Genomic DNA, 22,580 nt, shown 5'->3' on the forward strand with positions numbered 1-22,580 from the left:
AACTCAAACCAACTGAGTACTGTAAAACCAAATAACCATTTGACAACAAACCATTTGAGTTAAAAAAAAAAATCTATATACAGCTGCAGTCAGAAATATTAGCCCCCCCCCCCCCCCTTTTTTTTTTGTTTACTGAATATTTCCCAAATTATGTCAAACAGAGTAAGGAAAATTTTACAGTATGTCTGATAATATTTTTTCTTCTGGAGAAAGTCTTATTTGCTTTATTTCGGCTAGAATAACAGCAGCTTTTAATTTTTTAAAAGCCATTTTAGGGACACAATTATTAGCCCCTTTAAGCTATTTTTTTTTTTTATAATCTACAGAACAAACCATCGTTATACAATAACTTGCCTAATTACCCTAACCTGCCTAGTTAACCTAATTAACCTAGTTAAGCCTTTAAATGTCACTTTAAGCTGAATAGAAGTGTCTTGAAAAATATCTAGCAAAATATTATTTAATGTCATCATGGCAAAGATAAAATAAATCAGTTATTAGAGATGAGTTATTAAAACTATTATGATTAGAAATGTTGGGGAAAAAAATCTGCTCTCCGTCAAACAAAAGTTGGGGACAAAATAAACAGGGGGCTAATAATTCAGGGGGGCTAATAATTGTGACTTCAACTGTATGTACTGTGAACTTACTCCATTTAAGTTGAAGTAATGAGGTATTAAATTAACTCATTACCTTCAACACTGAGTTCAAAACTCTTTTCAAATGAGAACTTTCAGTAAATTGAGTTAACTACACTCATTTCATTTGATAAAGTTGACTGTTGGGTTTTACAGTGTGTGAATGTTTTCTTTTAAAGGTGCAATATTCCTGGAGGTGTTTCAATCCCTTATAGGGTGTAAAACCTGAGTCTGGGACAAGTTTTTAGGGTAAATGTGTTCCGCTGAGAGGATTGCATTGAACACATTAAATGATTTGATCAGCATTGATGGTTCCATGAAGAACATTTAACATCCGTGCGATCTTTAAAGGGTCTTCAGATTATTAAATGATCATTAATTTTAAGTCTGTTTACTTAAAGGTTCTTTGTGGAGCTGTAAATGGTCTTTCATTTCATCTCTACAAACACTCTCTTTATTAGTACGCCTGCGGGGGTTTGGGGATTTGTACTGGTCCATTATCATCCTTGTTCCCAAACTTACGCTGGTTTTAGCAAATGTGTAGGGTGAGGTCAATATTTGTAAGCTAGCTGTTTTTTCTGCACCCTGTTTCTTTCCAAGTGTCTTGCTGCTGGGAAGCTAGACACATTTTGGGCAACAAAAAAAAGGCATGCAATTGCAAAGAGTTTAACATTGGAGTGTTTTTAATACTTATATTTGAAGTGTTCTGGAATCATGGCATTGTGACTTTTTAGTTGTGAGTTTTGAAGGACAATGTTCATGCGACATTCTCTGTCGTCACGTCTCTATATATTGTGAATTTAGAGGATCAGTTTGAGCAATCATGTGCTTCTTTTAGTTCCCATTTTATCATCAGCCAAAAAAGAAAGGCTTTGGGTGGTCTCGTCCTTCTGCCTGTTTTTTTATTGGTTCACAGCTTCTGCGCTTACATCATGTCATTACGGGGGGTGTGCAGATTTTCTGTTCTCCCCTTATTGCTTTTAGTCAGGGGTCACCAATCTCGGTCCTGGAGTGCTGATGGTGTCCCTGCAGGGTTTAGCTCCAACTTGCCTCAACACATTTGGGTGTTTCAAGTTTATTCAATTCAATTCAGCTTTATTTGTCTAGCGCTTTTACAGTGTAGATTGTGTCAAAGCAGCTTCACATAAATGGTCATAGTAACTGGATCAGGGTAGTTCAGTTTTTAGTGTTTAAGTTCAGTTTAGCTCAGTTCAGTGTGGTTTGAAGTCATTATTGAGTGTCCAAACACTTACCTAGTAAGACCTTAATCGGCCTGTTCAGGTGGTTTTGATTAGGGTTGGAGCTGAAACCTGCAGGACACTGGCCCTCCAGGAACAAGTTTGGTAACCCCTGCTTTTAGTCATAATCAATTTTAAAAGAAATATTGGGTTGAAGATGCGTAGTTATTAACAAGACGCAGGTCAGCACTGCACTTAAAACATTGCTTGTTCAAGCTGCTTATTTTAAAATGAGCTGAAACAACACAATTCTTGAGATTATTTTTGGGACAACTTGTTTGTTTTATGTTCAATCTACTTAAATTTGTTAATTTGCGTTGGGACAACATGATTGAATTGTGTTGAACTCTGCATTTATTACAGTGTGATCAGTGTCGAAAACTGGCATTGTGAAGAATATGAGTCTTGGAGAGGCTTTTCGTTTTGTGTTGAATTACATGGTAAACAATTATAAACTGAGCCTAAACCTTTGAAGTCTTGAGCTCGACAGAACTGATGTTACAGTGACTTCACCTTCCCCCTCCTGAATGTCATGCACTGCTGTAATATATTTTATTTCCAGTCAGCGTTCGAATCTTTAAGCTCTTGGACCTTTTCCCTTGGGAGAGGCGTATGTGTCTCTATAATCTGACATTCAAGCCGAGTCCTTTTCATTTGTTTTTTAGTTTGTCTTTCTATGGTGTGGAAATGCATTGTCACACTTTCCGTGTTGAGATTGTTCTACTTTCAGCCAGTGTTTCTATTATTTGATTTTAAGATGCCTTGATACGGTTATTGTTGCATTTTCTTGTCAACTTAAAGATTATAAGACTTATTTTTAAATGTGAAAATAAAGAAGATTGATTGATAAAGTCTTGCTGCTGGATTTGTCTTTGTAAAGTTACATTCAGAATTTTAAAACTATTTCTCTTTGGTGTACCTTTTGAGTCTATTTATAAAAAGAATTTTGTTAAAAAAAAAGAAAAGTTGTACAAATATTTTAAATTCTGTAGTAGTATTATGATGTTTTGTTTTGTATATACAGTGCTCCGCATAAATGAGTTCACCCCATTTTTTAAAAAATTTATATTTTAACACTTTCTCACTGAATATAGGTAATATATTTTGGTGCTTTTGAGCAAAACATATTTATTAAACCAATATATTTATTAAAATAATATTTTAGTCAAAGAAAATATTTTTAAAACAGTGAAATATTTTTTTAAAACTACAAAAGGGACTTTGATTGCTTTTAAAATTTCCATTTATCGAAATTTTGCGATTAATAATTATAATTTCTTGTTTTGCCTATATTGTTATAGTTAGACTTTGTTTCGGAGTCATTTTATTGCTTTCCCACTTGTCAAATCAAATCAGGCCTTTATTTGTCACATACACTTTCGCATAGTGAAATTGAACCCCCCTGACCGTACAGGTCACCGGAGGTAGCATTTAGAAAGGGAGGTAAGATACATCAGGAGAGTCAGGCAAAAAAAACAAAAACAAAATACCCTTTAACCTTGCTCTTGATTTAGAGCAAAGTGAGACGAGGAGAAAAACCGCCCAATCTAGCACAAAAAGCACACAGACAAGACACAACATTGACACAGGGGATATGGATTTCAAGAGTTCACACTTAGCTGATGATTGATTATAAGCAAGTTTGGTATGCTGTCCCGGAGAGAGCCCTGAGCCCAAATGGTCCTTGAGCCCTGTGCTCCCTCCCGTTTGCAGGGCGAGAGGGGAGCCTTGAGCTCAGGTGGATCTCGAAAACTCCCTTCTTGATAAGAGCTGATGACTAAAATGAATGCTATGAAGAGATAAACTGCAGGATGAGAGTTTGACCGTAGTGCTAAATTTAGATTGATCAATTCACTTGTAGTGCATGTTTTTGGAATGAGGGAGGAAACCGGAGAACCTGGGGAAAACCCACACGAGCATGGGAAGAACATGCAAACTACACAAAGAAATGACCGCCAGCCTGTTAAAGGACTAGAACCGGTGATGTTCTTGCTGTGAGGCAACAGTGCTAACCACTGGGCCACCGTGCCACCCTATGGAAGGAAAGGTGAAGAGGTGGGGTGGAAGGGGGGATTCTTCAAATCGAAGATGACTGTAGTGGAAAAACCCTGGCTCTTTATAGTGGGTTACCTGATTGGTGGATCATACATGCTAATGCAGAACCAGCCGTGTTCAATCATAATCACGTGATCCTCTACTTCAAATAGTTCGATGAGGGCGGGCAGCCATCTGGTCCTGCAGCCATGGAGGCGTTGGTCGCAGACCCGCACACTCCTCCCGTGGGTGAAAGCACAAGAAGGCGTTTGGATGAGGGAATCAGTAGTGATTGTTTATCTTTAGTTAAGTGTATGTGTGAGCCTGTAGAGTCCAACAGGTGTCCTTGACAGGGAGCAGGAATTTCAGAGCGTCTCCTAATTTCGATATCCGGGAGACGTTGTTTTTCTCCAGCCGAGGCCGTCTGGCAGGAGAACGAAAACAGAGAGCCGAAACAGTAGGAAAATACTACAACTTTGGGTCAATATCTGCCAATTTCACCGATATTTAATGTCCATCACTCGTCTCCCGATCTGGCCAGATCTTGTTGCAGAGCTGCTAAATTCACCCCGATGTTTTCCAGTTTGCGGTCTAGGACCATAGTCTGATTTGCAACCTATATGCGTTTCAATCAAGCCGGCCAGCCTGGCGGTGTTTTGAGCTGCACTGACCGCTTTAATCAGTCGTCGATACCCCAGGGCCCCGCATAAGCCCATAAGCAGAAATCCTGTTATCAGTTCCGATTTGGTAAATATCTTCAAGATGGTTCCAATTGCATTCAGAGACCAGTTGATTAAATCCATAATTCCTTGTTCGTTTGGATAGCAGGGCACGGAGAGCCTCAGAGATAGAATGAGACGAAGACAAGAGGAGCCAGCAAGGAGAGATATTAGAGGGAGAGGCAAGAAGTGCGACTGCCTTCGCCAAGAGCCTGTTCACTAAGCCAAGCAAACATCTCAGTAAATTTCAAAAGCTTCAAAATGACCAAAGACCGGGTGTTAAATTCTGCTAGATTATATATATTGTGGTTTTAATGTCATTCATTCATTTTCCTTCGACTTAGTTCAATTAAATTAATTTTATTTGTATAGCCCTTTTACAATGTAGATTGTGTCAAAGCAGCTTGACAGAAGTTCTGGTAAATTGAAACTGTCAGTCCAGTTTTCAGAGTTGAAGTTCAGTTTAGGGTTGTTTAATTTTCAATGCTGAAAGTTCAAACACTGAAGAGCAAATCCATTGATGCCGCAGCTCCACAAGTCCCAAACCAAGCAAGTCAGTGGCGACAGTGGGAACAAACTTTACCTATTGACGGACTAAGTAGATAAAATACACACCTCACATTTTCACACAAAATTAGTTCTTCCCCTTTCTTTTTTTTTTTTCAAATATATTTTTACTGAACATTTTTAGTGCAAAAACATGTCAGAAAATTACATTGAGTAGAAAGATAGTATCTGCAAAACATGAAATTTGAGTTCTGACCCCCACATGAAAAATAAAAATAAAATAATAATAAATAAAATTAAATTGTGATTAAATAAATAATTCGGCAAATAAATAATAATAACACTTATAATAATAAAAATAATAATGACAAAAAAATACAATATTATATTGCGATAAGGCATATTACATTTCTTTAGTCCAGGCTGAGTCCATCAGACAAGCTTTAAGTCTTAAACACTAAGAGGTTCCTAGATAACCAAAGAAAGGGTCCCAGGTCCGATAAAATAGAAAAGGTTTGCTCTTCAAAGCTCAAGTGAGATTATGTTGCTGGGTGGTTCTCCATTAATCCATTTTTACAAGGATACATTTAGTTCTTCCCCTTTCTGACCGACAGAGGGAGACAAATCACGATTTCTTTGAAGAACTCACAAGGTAAAACCCCAAACAATTGTTTTCTTTAATTCAATAAAACTGACAGGAGTAAAGAATTATCAGCCCAAATATTATATTAAACTGCATATTAAAATATTATGATTAACATATACCATTACCTTATGTCACTAGTCAACTAGATGCTCAATTTCCATGAAGTCTGTGGTTATAAACGAAAGAGTTTTTATTATATAGCGTCTCAAAATATAGATATACGCAGTTTATATAAGTGCATTGTGGCCCGGTGTGATGTTTTCATTCATTTATAATCCACTTCCTGCTTGAGTGGTCGCTCATCTGTGCTTCAGGCCAGGAAACTGCAGCAGTCTGTCGCACTATTTAAGCTGTCGTCACATGACATGAAACTTTGGAAATAAAACACATGGTAAGGACACCTTGATTATCTTTTTACCCCTTTTGTTAGGAAACTACGAAATGTGTATTTAAAAGCTCCTACATTAATATTGAAAGACACTGAATATTGAATTGTTAGTCGACATTGATATTATAAATTGACCTGAAATCAATATACTTGGTTCTCGTGTACTAAGTTATTATTAATATATAATGTTACTCATATGTTTATGGCTATTATTATTTGTATATGTAATATATATGTATGTATTAGGCTACTGTATTCGTACTTAAGAGCAGAAAGGTGACTTCATTATGTATTGCTTCTGCAAGATGATGTTAAAATTATATTTTTGGGGGTATCGCAATACCTTTGGGCTAAACTAAAGTGTATTAATATGTCTGAGTGTAGATTTTAAAACTGGTGAACTCAGTGAGAATGCCAATGTTTATTAAAACCAGCAATATTTCAGTCCTGACAACTGGATTTCAAGATATTTGAGAGCGTAACACCTGTAGCTAACAGAGTCTATCACTATTCTTATCTTGAGGTAGACTAAGTATGGGTGAATATATTAAATATAGCAGTGAGGATGACACTTTTTATTAATAGCTGAAAGCACTATCAATTATCAAATCTGAGATTCTAGTTGGCTCCTAGGCTTGTGATTTTATGTGGGTGAATGTTTGAACTGCTGTTTGAGTTTAATATTGTAACATACACACAAAAGGCAGGCACATTTTGCATCACTGCCTTTGTAAAATCTGTATAGTTTAATTTTGAAATACAAGATTCATGTGACAAAAAAAGTTATGAGTGTTATTCTGTTCACATATGATGGTTTTGTGCCACAGTATAACTTTTACAACTTTACACAGTATTAACTGGGTGTATTGAAAATATATACGAGCAATTCCAGCCTCATGGATGTGACATTTGCTGTAAAATCTTAAAGAATAAATACACAGAGAGAGTATATGCTAACATTATATAGAAACATCTGTTTATATCTTCTAAAAACAACTAACCACAGAGTGATGGAATCAGAAAATTATCAATATGTGAACATTTTTTAGATTTTAAATGAGGAAAATAAACACACAGTTGAAGTCAGAAATGTTAGCCCCCTTTAATTTTTTTTTCTTCTTTTTTTAAATAATCTCCAATTGATGTTTAACAGAGCAAGGAAATTTTCACAGTATGTCTGATAATATTTTTTCTTCTGGGAAAAGTATTGTTTGTTTTATTTCGGCTAGAATAAAAGCAGTTTTTTATTTTTTAAACACCATTTTAGGGACAAAATTATTAGCCCCTTTAGGATATATTTTTTTTCTCGATAGTCTACAGAACAAACCATTGTTATACAATAACTTGCTTAATTACCCTAACCTGCCTAGTTAACCTAATTAACCCTGTGAAGCCTTTAAATTTCACTTTAAGCTGTATAGAAGTGTCTTGAAAAATATCTAGACAAATATTATTTACTGTCATCATAGCAAAGATCAAATAAATCAGTTATTAGAAATGAGTTATTAAAACTATTGTGATTAGAAATGTGTTGAAAAAATCTGCTCTCTGTTAAACAGAAATTGGGGAAAAAATAAACAAGCGGTCTAACAATTCAGGGGGGCTAATAATTCTGACTTCAACTGTACGTTTTGGATGTGACCAAAAAGGTTAGCAAGTTTACTGTACACAAGAGGGCTGCACGATTCTGGCTTAAAATCAAGATCATGATTTTCTCATGATTCTGTAGATGTAACATAAAAGTTAATATGAGTAGGCTATTATTATTGTTATTCTCAAACATATGGTAAAACAACAATATTAGGCCTGTGTAGGCTTGAGTGTTGGTTCAAATGCTACATTTCGTATAGACTTGGAACGGTGGACTTGAATAGACTTCAGATATGTCAGTCACCATTGATCCTCACTGCAAAAAAATGTATTTTTTACTTAAAGTTTTTGTCTCGTTTCTAGTCCAGATATCTAAAAGTTCTTATATCAAGAATCAGTTTCTAGGCAAGCAGAACATAATGTCTAATTTTAAGAAATAATATGCCAAAATGAAGTGATTTTTTCCTTAAAACAAGCTAAATAATTTGCTAATGGGGGACGCAATTAAATCTACTTTTCCTGTTGACATAAGATTATTTTTCTTACCCCATTGGCAGATTATTTAGGTTGTTTTAAGAAAAAACTCACTTCATTTTGACATATTATTTCTTAAAACAAGACAATATATTTTGCTTGTCAAGAAATTTCTTCATGATTTAAGAATTGTTAAATATTTGGACTAAAATCAAGACAAAAACTCTTGAGAGAGACGCATTTTTGCAGTGCTTAAAAAGTTGAAAAGAATTTCATTTCTCCTACAACAGAGAACTGACGCATGTCTGAACTGAATACGTCTTCGAATTGTGGCTAGAACAGACAAAGCTTTCATTTTTCTTTTGTCATTGACACAGGTTGCATTTTTAGCAGTGCATGCAGCCGATTGGCTCACTTAAGTCTGTTGTCTCTATGGCAGCCTCTGTTGTGCGATGTGCTGTGCAAAGGTGTGTGGTTGGAGACTCTTCCTGTGCCTCACTAGCGCTCTGAACCTGCGTTTCATGACGGTTCATATCTTCCTCCACAATGCCTGACATCTCAAAGTTTACTTTTAAACAATGACACACGTCAACAGATGTGTGATAATTATGTATGAGTGTAGACTGACCGTTTGAGGAAAGTTGTAAGGAAAGAATGGAGATGTCACTGGCAGGTGTTAAGGGTGGCACTCTGTGGTCTGAGGTATATTATTGTCCATTGTGTCAGCGTAACATGGGCAAACTTCTGCTAAAACTTCTGCCTTCCAGTACTGACTTTCATCAATGGGTGTCTTTGAACAAACAGTGTGCTTTATTACTGTTAAATCCTCTAGGCAGACGGTTTCGGGTTCAATGCAAGTTAATCTCTGATGATATTATCTGTGGCCTTGTGTTAGTTACCACAGAAATAATTGTGACTCCCTGAGTGTGTTAGGGGGTACATCGGAGTGCATATACACTCCTTCCTCCTCAACAGAAGTCGAGTCTTTCATGTGTTTGTTTAGGTTAAACTTGCACCAATGTGAAGCCATTCAGAATTTTTGTAATCTGAGTGAAACATGAGTTCATCCCTGTTAGCAAAATTCTTGTGGCTCAAATGCGGCCCACACCTGACACTTACATCCGGCCCACATACGGCATGGAATCATGGCACTTGGGTGGTCCATTCCTGTTTGCCAGATCTGGGCAACAATAAGCCATAGCAATATCACATAATAGCCAGAATTCAACCAAATGAACCAAAACTGACCCTATTCTGTGCCACAGGTTGCTTTTATTCTGGTCCAGATCCAGCCCACACCAAACACTGACATCTGGACCACATACTGAATGGAATGATTGCTCTAGGGTGGTCCATTCTAGTTTGCCAGATCTGGGCAACAATAAGCCATAGCAATATCACATAATAGCCAGAATTCAACCAAATAAACCAGAACAAACCCTATTCTGTGCCACAGGTTGCTTTTATTCTGGTCCAGATACGGCCCACACCAGCCACTTACATCTGGACCACATACTGAATGGTATGATTGCTCTAGGGTAGTCCATTCCTGTTTGCCAGATCTGGGCAACAATAAGCCATAGCAAGATCACATATTAGCCAGAATTCAGCCAAATGAACCAGAACGGACCCTATTCTGTGCCACAGGTTGCTTTCATTCTGGCCCAGATCTGGCCCACACCAGACACTGACATCTGGACCACATACTGAATGGAATGTTTTCTCTAGGGTGGTCCAATCCTGTTTGTCAGATCTGGGCTACAAATACGCCAAAGCAATACCACATATTAGCCAGAATTCAACCAACTGAACTAGAACTGACCCTATTCTGGCCCACAGCTTGCTTTTATTCTGGCCCAGGTCTGGCCTACACCTTACACTTGCTGGCTGTGGCAAAGTCCTAAAGTTTCAGCATGCATTGCAGTATGAGTACATTCTATATCTTATTGATGCTCCAGTTTTCATTATCTGCTGTTGATTCTGATGTTTAAGTTGACGTTGATTTTGTCACTTTTAGTCTCCTGTTTGTGAGTTTTGTTAATCCGTTGTTGACGTTCACACGCTGATTATTGATGTCTCTGTGAGCAGAAGTTGAACCATAGAATGTTCACACCGGGAGCCACTACTGTCAATCAATCTACAATCAAAAAAAGAATTAAAGAACCTGGGTGTTATTTTCGATTGTGATCTTAATTTTAAATCTCATATTAATCAAGTTACAAAAACATGTTTTTATCATTTACGAAATGTTGCCAAAATTCGTTCTTTCCTATCTTTTGATGATGCCAAGAAATTAATTCATGCTTTTATTTTCTCTCGGCTTGATTATTGCAATGCTATCTATACTGGTCTACCTAAGGGTTCTACAATGAAGTTGCAATTGATACAAAATGCAGCAGCCAGAGTTTTAATGAAATTGAAGAAACGAGAGCACATCACACCAGTATTAATAGAATTACACTGGTTGCCTGTGCACCAAAGGATAGATTTTAAGATTCTTTTATTAGTTTTTAAAGCACTACACAATATGACACCTTCCTACATTTCCGACTGTTTAACAAAATATAATCCAAACCGTTTACTACGCTCTTCTAGTGCTGGACTTTTAGAATTTTATCCTGTAAATCTGATGCGATCTGGCGGCACTTCTTTTAGCCATTATGCTCCAAAAATTTGGAACTGTCTCCCCCTTGAAGTGAAAGAATCACCAAGTATTCATGTTTTTAAAAAGCGTGTTAAGACACATCTTTTTAAAATTGCGTATGATTAAACAAGTTTGTTAGGTGTACGCATTTTATCTATTTTGTTGTAGGTTTATGTATGTAATGTATGGTGTGTGCCTGCATATGTAAGGACTATTGTGTGTGTGATCATGTGAATATATACTTACATTTTGTGTACATGAATGCTTTTATTTTAGTATATGTGATAAGTTTTTGTGGTCTGTTTTAATGCTTTTGTTGTTGTTTGTGAGGCACTTTGAGTTGCATGTATGTTGGAAAAGTGCTATACAAATAAAGTTATTAAAGTTATTATTATTACTGTCAGCTAAGAACAGGAAACTGAGGCTATAATTCACAGAGGCTCACCAAAATTGGACAATAGATTGGAAGATTAGAGAAACATTACCTGGTCTGAGTCTCAGTTTCTGTTGTGACATTCAGATGGTCGGGTTAGAATTTGGCATTAACAACATTGAAGCATGGACTCATCCCTGCTGAAAAATCCAGTTTAAACCAGCCTAGGCTGATTGGCTGGTTTTAGCTGGTTGACCAGGCTGGTTTTAGAGGGGTTTTGACCATTTCCAGGCTGGTTTCCAGCCATTTCCATCCTGGTCTTAGCTGGTCAGGCTGGAAAATGACCAGCTAAATCCAGCTAAAACCAGCTTGGCCAGCCTGGTTTAAGCTGGACATAGCTGGTTTTAGCTGGGCTCCCAGCCTGGCTAAGCTGGTCAAACTGGTTTTAGCTGGTCATCTCCCAGCCTGACCAGCTAAGACCAGGCTGGAAATGGCTGGAAACCAGCCTGGAAATGGCCAAAACCCCTCTAAAACCAGCCTGGTCGACCAGCTAAAACCAGCTAACCAGCCTAGGCTGGTTTAAGCTGTTTTTTTCAGTAGGGATCCTGCCTTGTATCAACGATTCAGGCTGGTGGTGGTGGTGTAATGGTGTGGGGGATATTTTCTTTGCAAACTTTGGGCCCATTAGTACCAATTGAGCTTCATTTCAACACTGAGTGTTGTTGCTGACCATGTCCATCCTTTTATGACCACAGTGCACCCATCTTCTGATAGCTACTTCCAGCAGGATAATGCGCCATGTCATAAAGCACAAATCATCTCAGACTGGTTTCTTGAACATGACAACGAGTTCACTGTACTCAAACGACCTCAACAGTCACCAGAACTCAATCCATTAGAGCACCTTCGAGATGTGATGTAACGGGAGATTCGCATCATGGATGTGCAGCTGACAAATCTGCAGCTACTGTGTGATGCTATCATGTCAATATGGAGCAAAATCTCTCAGGAATATTTTTAGTACCTTGCTGAACCTATGCCACACTGGATTAGGGCAGTTCTAAAGGCAAAACAGGGTCGAGCCCCGTATTAGTAAGGTGTACCTAATAAAGTGGCCAGTGAGTGTATATTAAAGTAATGTGTTCTCATATTAAATCAATCTCACATTTTAAATTGCCAGTCTATGATTGCCAAATAATTTAATGTACACTTAAAACACCTTTAAAAGTTATTGGTTATGATATGAGCTACAATTTTAACATGTAGGGGATATGCTGAAATACTTTTCACAAAGTAATATTCACTACTTCTTATTACTTTTTTAGGGGCTACTTTTTAGTAGCTCCTAAAAAACTTTGTGTAGTTACACATACTTTGTGTAGTATTTACTGTACAACAGATACTTTTACTGTGCTTGCACTACATTTTTGCAAAATAATGATACTTTTAGTTGATTATGATATTCAGTTTTCAGAATTTTGACATTTGTTTTCAACATTCACACCTGTAGCCTGCATGCAAACAGTCTTTTTCGTTTTTGATCTAGTTAATATTGTGTGGTGAAGCACCTACAAGGTCAGATGTTCTGTATATGGATGTTTATGCGACAGAAGCCATCAGTGCTTCAACCGTGTGTTTGACCCAGTTTCTCTCAACAGTTTCTTTCTCACAAAGCACAAATCAGCTCACCTAAACACAGCAGTCTAACTTTACTGAACTGCAAATAATTAACTCAGAATGGTCATTTTCTAGGGAGTCATCTGATATTGATTAAAGCCCAAAGGAACTGGTTAAATTGGCTACTTCTCTAATGAAAAACAGTGGTATAATAAAAAAACTCTTTGCCCTTACTGTTTTTTTGTTTGTTTGTTTTTTGTATGTTTGTCACATTTTATTGTTTCTGATCATCAAGCTAATTTAAATATTATAAGAGTAAACAAATTACGGAGTTTTGAATTGAAGGTTTTCAATATTAAAGTAAAACAAAAAAAAGTGGTTGTGCCACCCTTAGCAGCAACAACTGCAATTTCAAGAGTTCACACTTAGCTGATAATCAATAAAGCGTTTTTGGCTTGCTGTCCCGGGAGAGAGCCCTGAGCTCGTAATATCCTCGAGCACGGGGCTCCCTCCCGTTAGAAGGGCGAGAGGGGAGTTCGAGCTCAGGTGTGTCTCGAGAACTCCCCTGCTTGTCGCCACGTGAGAAGTGTAAACTAAGGTTGTATTAGGTGATAATTTGGTTTAGTCGATTGGCTATGGTTTATGTTTTTGGACGGTGGGAGGAAACCGGGGAACCCGGGGGAAACCCACGCAAACATGGGGAGAACATGTAATCTCTGCACAGAAACACCAACCAGCCAGATAGGAGGTCGGACCAGCGGTGTTCTTGCTGTGAGGCAACAGTGCTAGCCATTGGGCCACCGTGTCACCCCATTCGCAAAAGGGGGAGGAAGTAGGTGTGAAGGGGGGGTGGGGGGGGGTCGTTAATTTAAAAATTGTAATTTTTAGCATTAGAGGCTGGCTGTATTCACAGACTTGCCACACAATACCCCTTATAAAAGTGATAATTTTCATAACAGGTCTAATTTTTGTTATCTGGCAATTGGTGAAAGGTGATCTTTGAATACTTGAGAGAAAGTTGACATTCATTTTCTTGTCGGCTTAGTCCCTTTATTAATCTGGGGTCACCACAGCGGAATGAACTGCCAACTTATGCAGCAAGTTTTTAAGCAGCGGATGCCCTTCCAGCCAAAAACATTTACACTCACACACTGTGGAAAATTTAGCCTACCTAATTCACCTGTACCGCATGTCTTCGGACTGTGGGGGAAACCGGAGCACCCGGAGGAAACCCACACGAATGCAGGGAGAACATGCAAACTCCACACAGAAACGCCAACTGAGCCGAGGTTCGAACCAGCGACCAAGCGACCTTCTTGTTGTGAGGCAACAGCACTACCTACTGCGCCACTGCTTCGCCCAAGTTGACATTTTCAACCATAATTATGTGTGAATGCATATTTATTTCTGCTGTAACTAATAGTTAATATAAAAAAACACTAAGCAGCTTGTTCAAGGTTATGCCGGTTTGTTTATATCTGCATTTTATATTACGGATGTTGAGATTGTTTGACTTGTTGGCTAAACAGTACTGCTGCTCCAACAGCTATCGCAAAAAATACTAGTCTAGTTTTCAGTTTTGTTTCATGTTTTGCTTTTGAAATGAATGTTAATGTCACTTAATATATTATTTTCCACCTCGTTATATGCAGTATACAATATATTTCATTTGACCTTAAAGCTTGTGTGCATCCGGTTTCTCAGTGACTGTGGTTAGTTTAGAGAAATGGGAGAGGGAGGAGGGGGTGGACTGTTTGATGTAAAAATGTCAAATTTAAATTAAACAGTTAAGCTTTGTTAATTTGTTGATATACTAGTTATGGAGAACAACAGCAGAAATGTTATCCCGAATCAAATCTGTTACCTTTCTAAAGAACATTGCAAAGAAATCACCTTTATTTGAAGAATTCTGTTCATAGTCCTGGTTAAGGGTTTTAAGGAGAGTTCAGATCATCCTGAAAATCCAATATTAATCTGTGGGAGTTTTTATTGGGTTTTTAGGAAAATTGAACATTCAGCACATATCAGATATCAGCATAGTAATAGATTGGAATTAGCTTTTTAAAGATATAGTTCACCTAAAATATGACACTTTACTCACTATTTACTCACATTTTAATAATTCTAATGATCTTTAGCAATTTATTTCTTCTGTTTAACACAAATGAAAAATAATTAAAATATTAAGGATATATATATATATATATAGGATATAAATATAAAGGATTAAAATATTTCAAAAAATATTATTTTCTAGCCTACATAAATATAAAAAAAAATACTTCCATGCCTTCTTCATCTTGGGGGGCTTTTTTAGTTTATTCATGACAATTTGCTTTTGTTGCAATTTGCTTTTGTTATTATTAGTAGTATTATATGTATATATATATATGGGGTACAGCATGTGTATTTGGATATAACTCAGTTTTTTGAACACACTTCGTTATTACTGTTTATTTATTTATTAGAACTGAATTTAGAAATAGTTTTGAAACAAATCGTTGCACTTAATAAATAAAAATAATTATGTATAGGCTAATGGATGTCTGTGCGTACAAGGTTTCCCTCCCTACGAGAGTTAAAGTGAAAGTAAATAATGGGGAGACTCATTCTCGTACTGTAGATGCTTTGTTTAACTGTTTTATTGCTAGTGAAACGCTGAGCGAAACACATTTAAATATGTCTTATGATATGTTGGCACATACTGTTTTAAAACTTTTACAACAACCGTAAAGCAAAGCAGATGTATTTCCCACGTAAAATGATCCAGAAGGCACGTAGGTCAATGTGTTTTTGCATATTTATTTGTTTAGAATATATAACGTGGATTATAATATAATAAACAGAGAGATTAACTCTGTCATGGACAATATTTTTGAAAATAAGCTTGAAAAGTTGTCTGTATCAGGGTGGGGCTGACGTCACAGGCAAGCGCCCCGAAGGCACTTTAGTTTGTTTATAGCCTAATGTTAGCTTTTCAATTCTTGCATTTGCATTTAAGATCCAGGAGTGCTCAAAGTTGTATTTTTGTGTGAGGATTATCCATCTGGACAAAACATTCAAGTGTAATGAACAGTGTTGGAACACAGAGCTTATTATTTGCAATCTTCGAAAAGCCTATGGGAAAATCCTATAGGGATTTAATCGAGCGAACCAGTTTTATGCTAGCGGCCTTCCTCCACTCTATAGACTTCTCAGTTATTTCAAGAGTTCACACTTAGCTGATAATCAATAGAGCGTATTTGGCATGCTGTCCCAGGAGAGAGCCCTGAGCTCTTAATATCCTCGAGCCCGGGGCTCCCTCCCGTTAGAAGGGCGAGAAGGGAATTCGAGGTCAGGTAGGTCTCGAGAACTCCCCTGCTTGTCACCGTGAGAAGTGTAAACTAAGGTTGTATTGGGTGATAATTTGTTTTAGTCGATTGGCTATGGTGTATGTTTTTTGGACGGTGGGAGGAAACCGGGGAACCCGGGGAAAACCTACGCAAACACGGGGAGAAGATGTAAACTCCACACAGAAACACCAACCGGCCCAGTGGGTTAGACCAGCGGTGTTCTTGCTGTGAGGCAACAGTTCTAGCCACTGGGCCACTGTGTCGCCCGATCAGAAAAAGTGGGAGGATGTAGGGGTGGAAGGGGGGGGCTTCAAGACGAAGATAACTGGGGTGAAATACTCAGGCTATTTATAATGCTTCCCTAATTATCTAATAGGGCTGATTACGGAGCTAACAAGGAGCGAGCCGTGTTGATTATAAGCACGTGATCCTCTCGAAATTAGTTTATGAATAAACCGCACTTAAAGGAGCCCAGTATAGTTTTTTACCATATAATTTTTACTGTCTTTTTTTAATGTTTGTCCACTATTTCAGTGGTACTAGAGCTTGACCAGAATCTATTTATTTATAGGAGGAAAATGTGGATGTCAAGGCCCTCCGGGCCAGATTTCATGCTCAGTTAGAAATGGCAGGTTCCGGAGGTGGAATCGCTATCAAACCGCACCCAATTGGTGCAATGCCAGAATCTCTAACCAATGGAGTGCTCCGAAGCAAAATTTCAGCTGTGCCTCCAAGACCAAACCTTCCTGTGAACTCTTTCAGTGAAGCAAAGATGTTTCAGTCGGGTCCTCAAGGAGTGTTCCCGAGACCTCCTCCATCTCATCGTTTTGGAGCTCAGGAAAGTTCTACAGAGCTCCCTGCGGAGGTCAGTGTGCCAAGCAGAGTCAAACTGACAGGAGAAATTCTTCAGAACAAGATACTAAAACAGCAAAATGACATGAAATTGACTTTCAAACCACCACTGCCGCACCAGAGGAGCATTTCAGAAGTAGTACCACTAAGGAAGCCAATGCCCAATGTCGGACAGCGACCATCAAAGCCAAAACGTCCTCCATCTGTGAATCTTGATCAGTTTCGGAAAAAGACCCCCATTGTTCTTCCTAAAAGACCAGTGGAATCACACATTATAAAAGGTAGGAGCCATTTTCTGTCTAAAACTGCCTTTTCAGTCTTTTATAGCATTTACAAAACAGTAGTCATCAAAGAACATTTGCATTTATTGGTTTATATGAACTACTGCAGTGGTTGTTTACATGAATTAATAGTTAACCCATGGACTTAACAACTCTTTCCATTCTATATTAAATAAGACTTTGAAGTAGGTCACAGGAAAATGTTGTCTTGATATGTATTTTTTTCTTATCAGGACCAGCAAGACCCCCAAACAAACCCAGCCTGTTCACAAAACCCATTTCAGAATTGTGAGTAATACAAGGTTGACCATACATTGTTGTCTGGCTTGCCAAAGAGAAAGAAAACAGTTAAATTTGTGTAAAATCTATCACCGCTGGATCATTTTGTTCTCTGTCTGTACTGTATCTCCGAAGCTGAAAATGATGATAATTCTGAATCGAACACAACATCTTCCATTCTGTTGCATCAATTCGTGCATGCACCTTATAGTGCAATCTTTTGCTGGAAGTATGTGGGTGTAAAGCATGCACTGTGGCATTTCCTGACTCTGTATGTAGATTCTTTAGAAACCAACTTAGATTATTGTGTATTGTGCAGCAAAGTGGTTGTTTTTATCCTACTGTATTGATATTAAAATCTGAATAATGATTGTTGTCAGTAAGTCTGACTGAATTAATAACTAAACTCTATGTATGCAAATCTCAATAACCTTTGATAAAAACGCCCCTGCTGTTCTGTCCAGAATCATCCCTAGGAGAAATTTCAAGTAGAAAGCAAATGGTCTTTTACGACAGTAATAAAAATACATCACTCATCAATAAATATTTGCATTCACTGTGCCATATGTCCTAGGATCTAGTGCTAAAGGTTCTTTGCAGGTATTAATAGATATTAATGATTATTTATGTAGATTATGAAAAAACCAGCTCAGATTAGCAAGCATTGTATTGTGAGTTTGATTGGGTTAGTATATGTGAGAATGATGGTCACACACTGAAGCTAAGCAAGGCTGCGCTCGGTCAGTACCTGGATGGGAGACCTTATGGGAAAGCTAGATTGCTGCTGGAAGTGTTGTTAGTGAGGCCAGAAGGGGGCGCTCAACATGCTATCTGTGTTAGTCCTAACGCCCCATTATAGTGAAGGGGACTCTATACTGCTCAGTGAGCGCTGTCTTTCAGATGAGACGTTAAAGTGAGGTCCTGACTCTCTATGGCTGTTAAAAATTCCCAAGTTCACTCACTGGCTTCTGTCCATCATGGCCTCCTGATCATCCCCATATTATAATTGGCTTCATCTCTCTGGCTGCGTCCGAAACCGCCTACTACTCAGTAGGTACTGCATTTGAATTTAAACGTACTACTCGGCCATTAGAAAAGTGCGTTCAATATAGATGTGAATGTGAAAAGTATGAATGGAATTCGGATGTACTACATCCGCCATTTTTGTCATGGTCATGTGACTTACTTGCGTCAGTTGCGTTACTTTACTCCCATTCATGAATTCGCTCGCGGGGCATCATGGGATAGCGCAGCATGCATGGGATGCACACTCCAGAATCTCGCGGGAGGTAGTAAGTCATCCGGGTACTTCTCGCATACTGATTTTCAAATTCTATGAATTCGGACATGCTACTCAGCTCACATACTGATTTTAGCGTACTGTATAGTATGGAAGTATGCGGTTTCAGACGCAGCCTCTGTCTCCTCTCCACCAATATGGCTGCTGTCGCGTCATCAAGGTGGATGATGAGATTCTCCTCAATGTGTAAAGCGTTTTGAGTGTCTAAAAAAAGCACTATATAAATGTAAGGGTTTATTAATATTATTATTATTATTCTTTTTAAGATTTATTTTTTGTCTTTTTTAGATAGGACAGTGTTGAGACAGAAAGCGAATTTGGAGAGAAAGAGTAGGGGGTAGCAAGCATTGTATTGTGAGTTTGATTGGGTTAGTATATGTGAGTTTGATGGTCACAAACTGAAGCTAAGCAAGGCTGTGCTCGGCTAGTATCTTGATGGGAGACCTTATGGGAAAGCTAGGTTGCTGCTGGAAGTGTTGTTAGTGAGGCTGGCAGGGGGCGCTTAACATGGCTATCTGTGTTGGTCCTAATGCCCCATTATAGTGAAGGGGACTCTATACTGCTCAGTGAGCGCCGTCTTTCAGATGAGACATTAAACTGAGGTCCTGACTCTCTGTGGCTGTTAAAAATTCCCAAATTTGCCCACTGGCTCCTGTCCATCAAGGCCTCCTGACCATCCCCATATCATAATTGGCTTCATCACTCTGGCTGCGTCCGAAACCGCCTACTACTCAGTAGGTACTGCATTTAAATTTAAACGTACTACTCGGCCATTAGAAAAGTGCGTTCAATATAGTGTGAATGTGAAAAGTATGAATGGAATTCGCATGTACTACATTCGCCATTTTGTCATGGTCATGTGACTCAGTTGCGTTGCTTTACTCCCATTAGCGCAGCATGCATGGGATGCGCACTCCAGAATCTCGCTGGAGGTAGTAAGTCATCCGGGTATTTCTCGCATACTGATTTTCAAATTCTATGAATTCGGACACACTACTCGGGTCGCATACTCGGGTCATGTCAGCACGCTAACCACAAGGCTATTGCGCCATCAAATTATTATTATTATTATTATTATTATTATTATTATTATTATTATTATTATTATTATTATTATTATCATCTAATACTCATGTACATGTGTTGTCTGGATTAGGAACATGGGGCAAGATCAGGAAACCTACGATGACGCGCTTCCTCCACCCCCTCCACCTCCAAAATCAAAAGGTAAGAATAAATATAAATATATAGTTTTCACCTGGTGGGCAAGAAAAGCAGATGCTAAAGCATTTTAGATTTATACAAAAGGACCACTTGTCAAAAATTCTTGTGGGTTATATCTTTAAAACCACCAGTAAGAAACCACCGGTCCACCACATTGCAATTAAAAAGCCTAAAAAGACCGGTACAGATATAGCATAGCATTAGTTTCTGTTCTCCTTTTGTTTGGAGGTTGTAGGGGATCGTTCTGTAAGAAAAGAATACTAATACAGCATATATTTCTTGTGTTGCAGACACATGGTCTCACCTTTCACATAATGAGGTTAGTCTGTTTTTGTGTGTATAAAGGACTGAGAGAGAGAATTGTGTTTGTGCAGAGGTTACAGTGCTGCAGTGTGCTATAACGTGCTGTTTTATTGCATTGCAGGACAGCGATCAGGACATTTATGAAGATCCAGACAGGTAAATTATAACTGTTTGTTTACACAACATCTGCCGTGCAAAAATCTGCAGCCTAATCAGACCATTACTGAAACTCTAGACATGCTCATAATAGTGATGCCATAAACATTACCACATTAACATGGTGTATCTTACTCTATAGCTAATAAATAAATCGGTCACACTTTACAATAAGGTTCATTAGTTAATGTTAATTAATGCATTTACTAACATGAACAAACAAAGAACAATAAATCTACGACTGTATTTGTTCATGTTAGTTAACGTTAGTTAATGAAAATACAGTAGTTCATTGTTAGTTCATGTTAACTCATGGTGCATTAACTAATGTTAACAAGCATAGACTTGGATGTTCATAATGCATTAGTAAAGGTTCAGTTATTATTAATAAATGCTGTACATGTGTTGTTCATGATTAGTTCATGTTAGTAAATGCATTAACTAATGAACCTTATTGTAAAGTGTTACCAATAAATCTAGTGCCCTATCCAGAGGTCGCGTTAACCGAATATTTTCCGTCATTGGCGGATTTTTCAGCAGTGACGGAAAAATCTGAAGGTGATCCGTCATTTTGATTATGCTGAGGGTGATCTATTGTAATTTGTAGCTAACTGTAATTCCCAATCCTGTCCAGCTGATGGCGATTGTCCTTGTTTTGTCTCCTCTTTGTCACCGCTGCGTACAGTTTCAAAAATCTCACAGCAGCTGAGTGTGAGAAGTTTCTTTAAACGGCCAAATAGTTGTGATATTAATAATAAAGGTGAAAAAAAGAGGAAGTGATGCTGTGGATGATGAAGAACAAACAGACAAAATCCTGTCGACAGCTGTTTCAAGCCAACCAAGGAGGTCAGCTGCTTTGGTGTGTGTTGTGAGCACTACCGAACGCAGAGGTGCAGCTGCACGCATGTTGCTGAAGGAGCGCGTGCTGTAGTATTTTTTTCCCCGGTGAAACGAGTGCTTGCAGGATCGGGAAATCCCACATTCAGAGAATCCAGCAAACTTAGTTCTGATCACAGCCTTAGGAGAAATGTTTCCTATCTACAAAACGCTGGCTGAAGTGGCGCTAGTAATTCCGGTCTTTGGTCACGAGAAGTCGACTTTCCGAGGCAAAGACAAAGAATTTAATGACAACTGCCTCTGCATCAGTCTCCCTTGATACGTTTGATTACGCACAGGCAAGCACCCAGTTCAGGTCGACGCAGGAGGAAGATATGAGTTAAGGCAGAAAGGAGTTTTTGTTCATTTGTTAAATAAATAAATGAATAATTTAGCCTGTATGCTCGTTGTGCAAGTTTATTATTAAAATATGAATGAAAAAAGCGATTAGAAGGTCTGCAAATTAAATAACGATCAATAATAATAATAATAATAACAATAATAATCAATAATAATTATGACAGAATTTTTACAACCCTCTCTGTCAAAATGACGGACAATGAGAAAGTCTAAAGCCTGGTTTATACTTCTGCGTCAAGTGACCGGCGTAACCCACGGCACATGCAAGGCCCGTAGCTGTGCATTTATACTTCTGCGCGCTGTCTCTGTTGGTCTGCATTACACTTCCGTAACGCTAGTGGGCAGTGAGGTGTAAATGTTCCTCTGTGTCGAGTTTCTTCGCTGCTGTTTTGCTTTTCCTGAACACTTCCTGAATGTACAAGTGGCTCAAACTCGCTCATATTGAGGCAGGAACCGGCGGAAGTGCAACAACTTTAACTATGAGGTAAACACAAAACAAAACTTTCCATCCGTAGCTCCTTCACGGGACTCCACACTTGTAAACAATCGCTCCATTGAGCTCGCGCCATTCACGCGGCTCTCGGTCCCGCCCAGACTCGTCAGCGCTACCAATCACAGAGCTTGCGCTACGCGTTTTTGCGATGTGTAGTTACATTTTTTGAGAGGTGCACGTCAGCGACGGCCAAGGCGAAGGGCTATGCGTCAGCGCCGTAGCATACGCATGCGTTTGACGCAGAAGTATAAATCAG

At 38.4% G+C, this 22,580-nt stretch overlaps 1 protein-coding gene across 1 annotated transcript in view; it reads left to right on the forward strand.

Annotated features, from left to right (window-relative positions):
• Nucleotides 1–6,166: 6,166 nt before the first annotated feature.
• The window catches only part of si:ch73-40i7.2, a 32,245-nt gene continuing 15,831 nt past the window's right edge, over nucleotides 6,167–22,580 (forward strand). Inside the window, exons 1-6 of the mRNA XM_073916283.1 lie at nucleotides 6,167–6,173; nucleotides 16,963–17,333; nucleotides 17,567–17,621; nucleotides 20,069–20,139; nucleotides 20,427–20,455; nucleotides 20,561–20,595. Coding sequence (XP_073772384.1) covers nucleotides 16,973–17,333; nucleotides 17,567–17,621; nucleotides 20,069–20,139; nucleotides 20,427–20,455; nucleotides 20,561–20,595 — 551 coding nt within the window. The 5' untranslated portion in view covers nucleotides 6,167–6,173; nucleotides 16,963–16,972. The remainder of the gene's footprint in view (nucleotides 6,174–16,962; nucleotides 17,334–17,566; nucleotides 17,622–20,068; nucleotides 20,140–20,426; nucleotides 20,456–20,560; nucleotides 20,596–22,580) is intronic.

This window comes from Danio rerio, chromosome 11 (assembly GCF_049306965.1).
Source record: "Danio rerio strain Tuebingen ecotype United States chromosome 11, GRCz12tu, whole genome shotgun sequence".
Classification (NCBI taxonomy): Eukaryota; Metazoa; Chordata; class Actinopteri; order Cypriniformes; family Danionidae; genus Danio; species Danio rerio.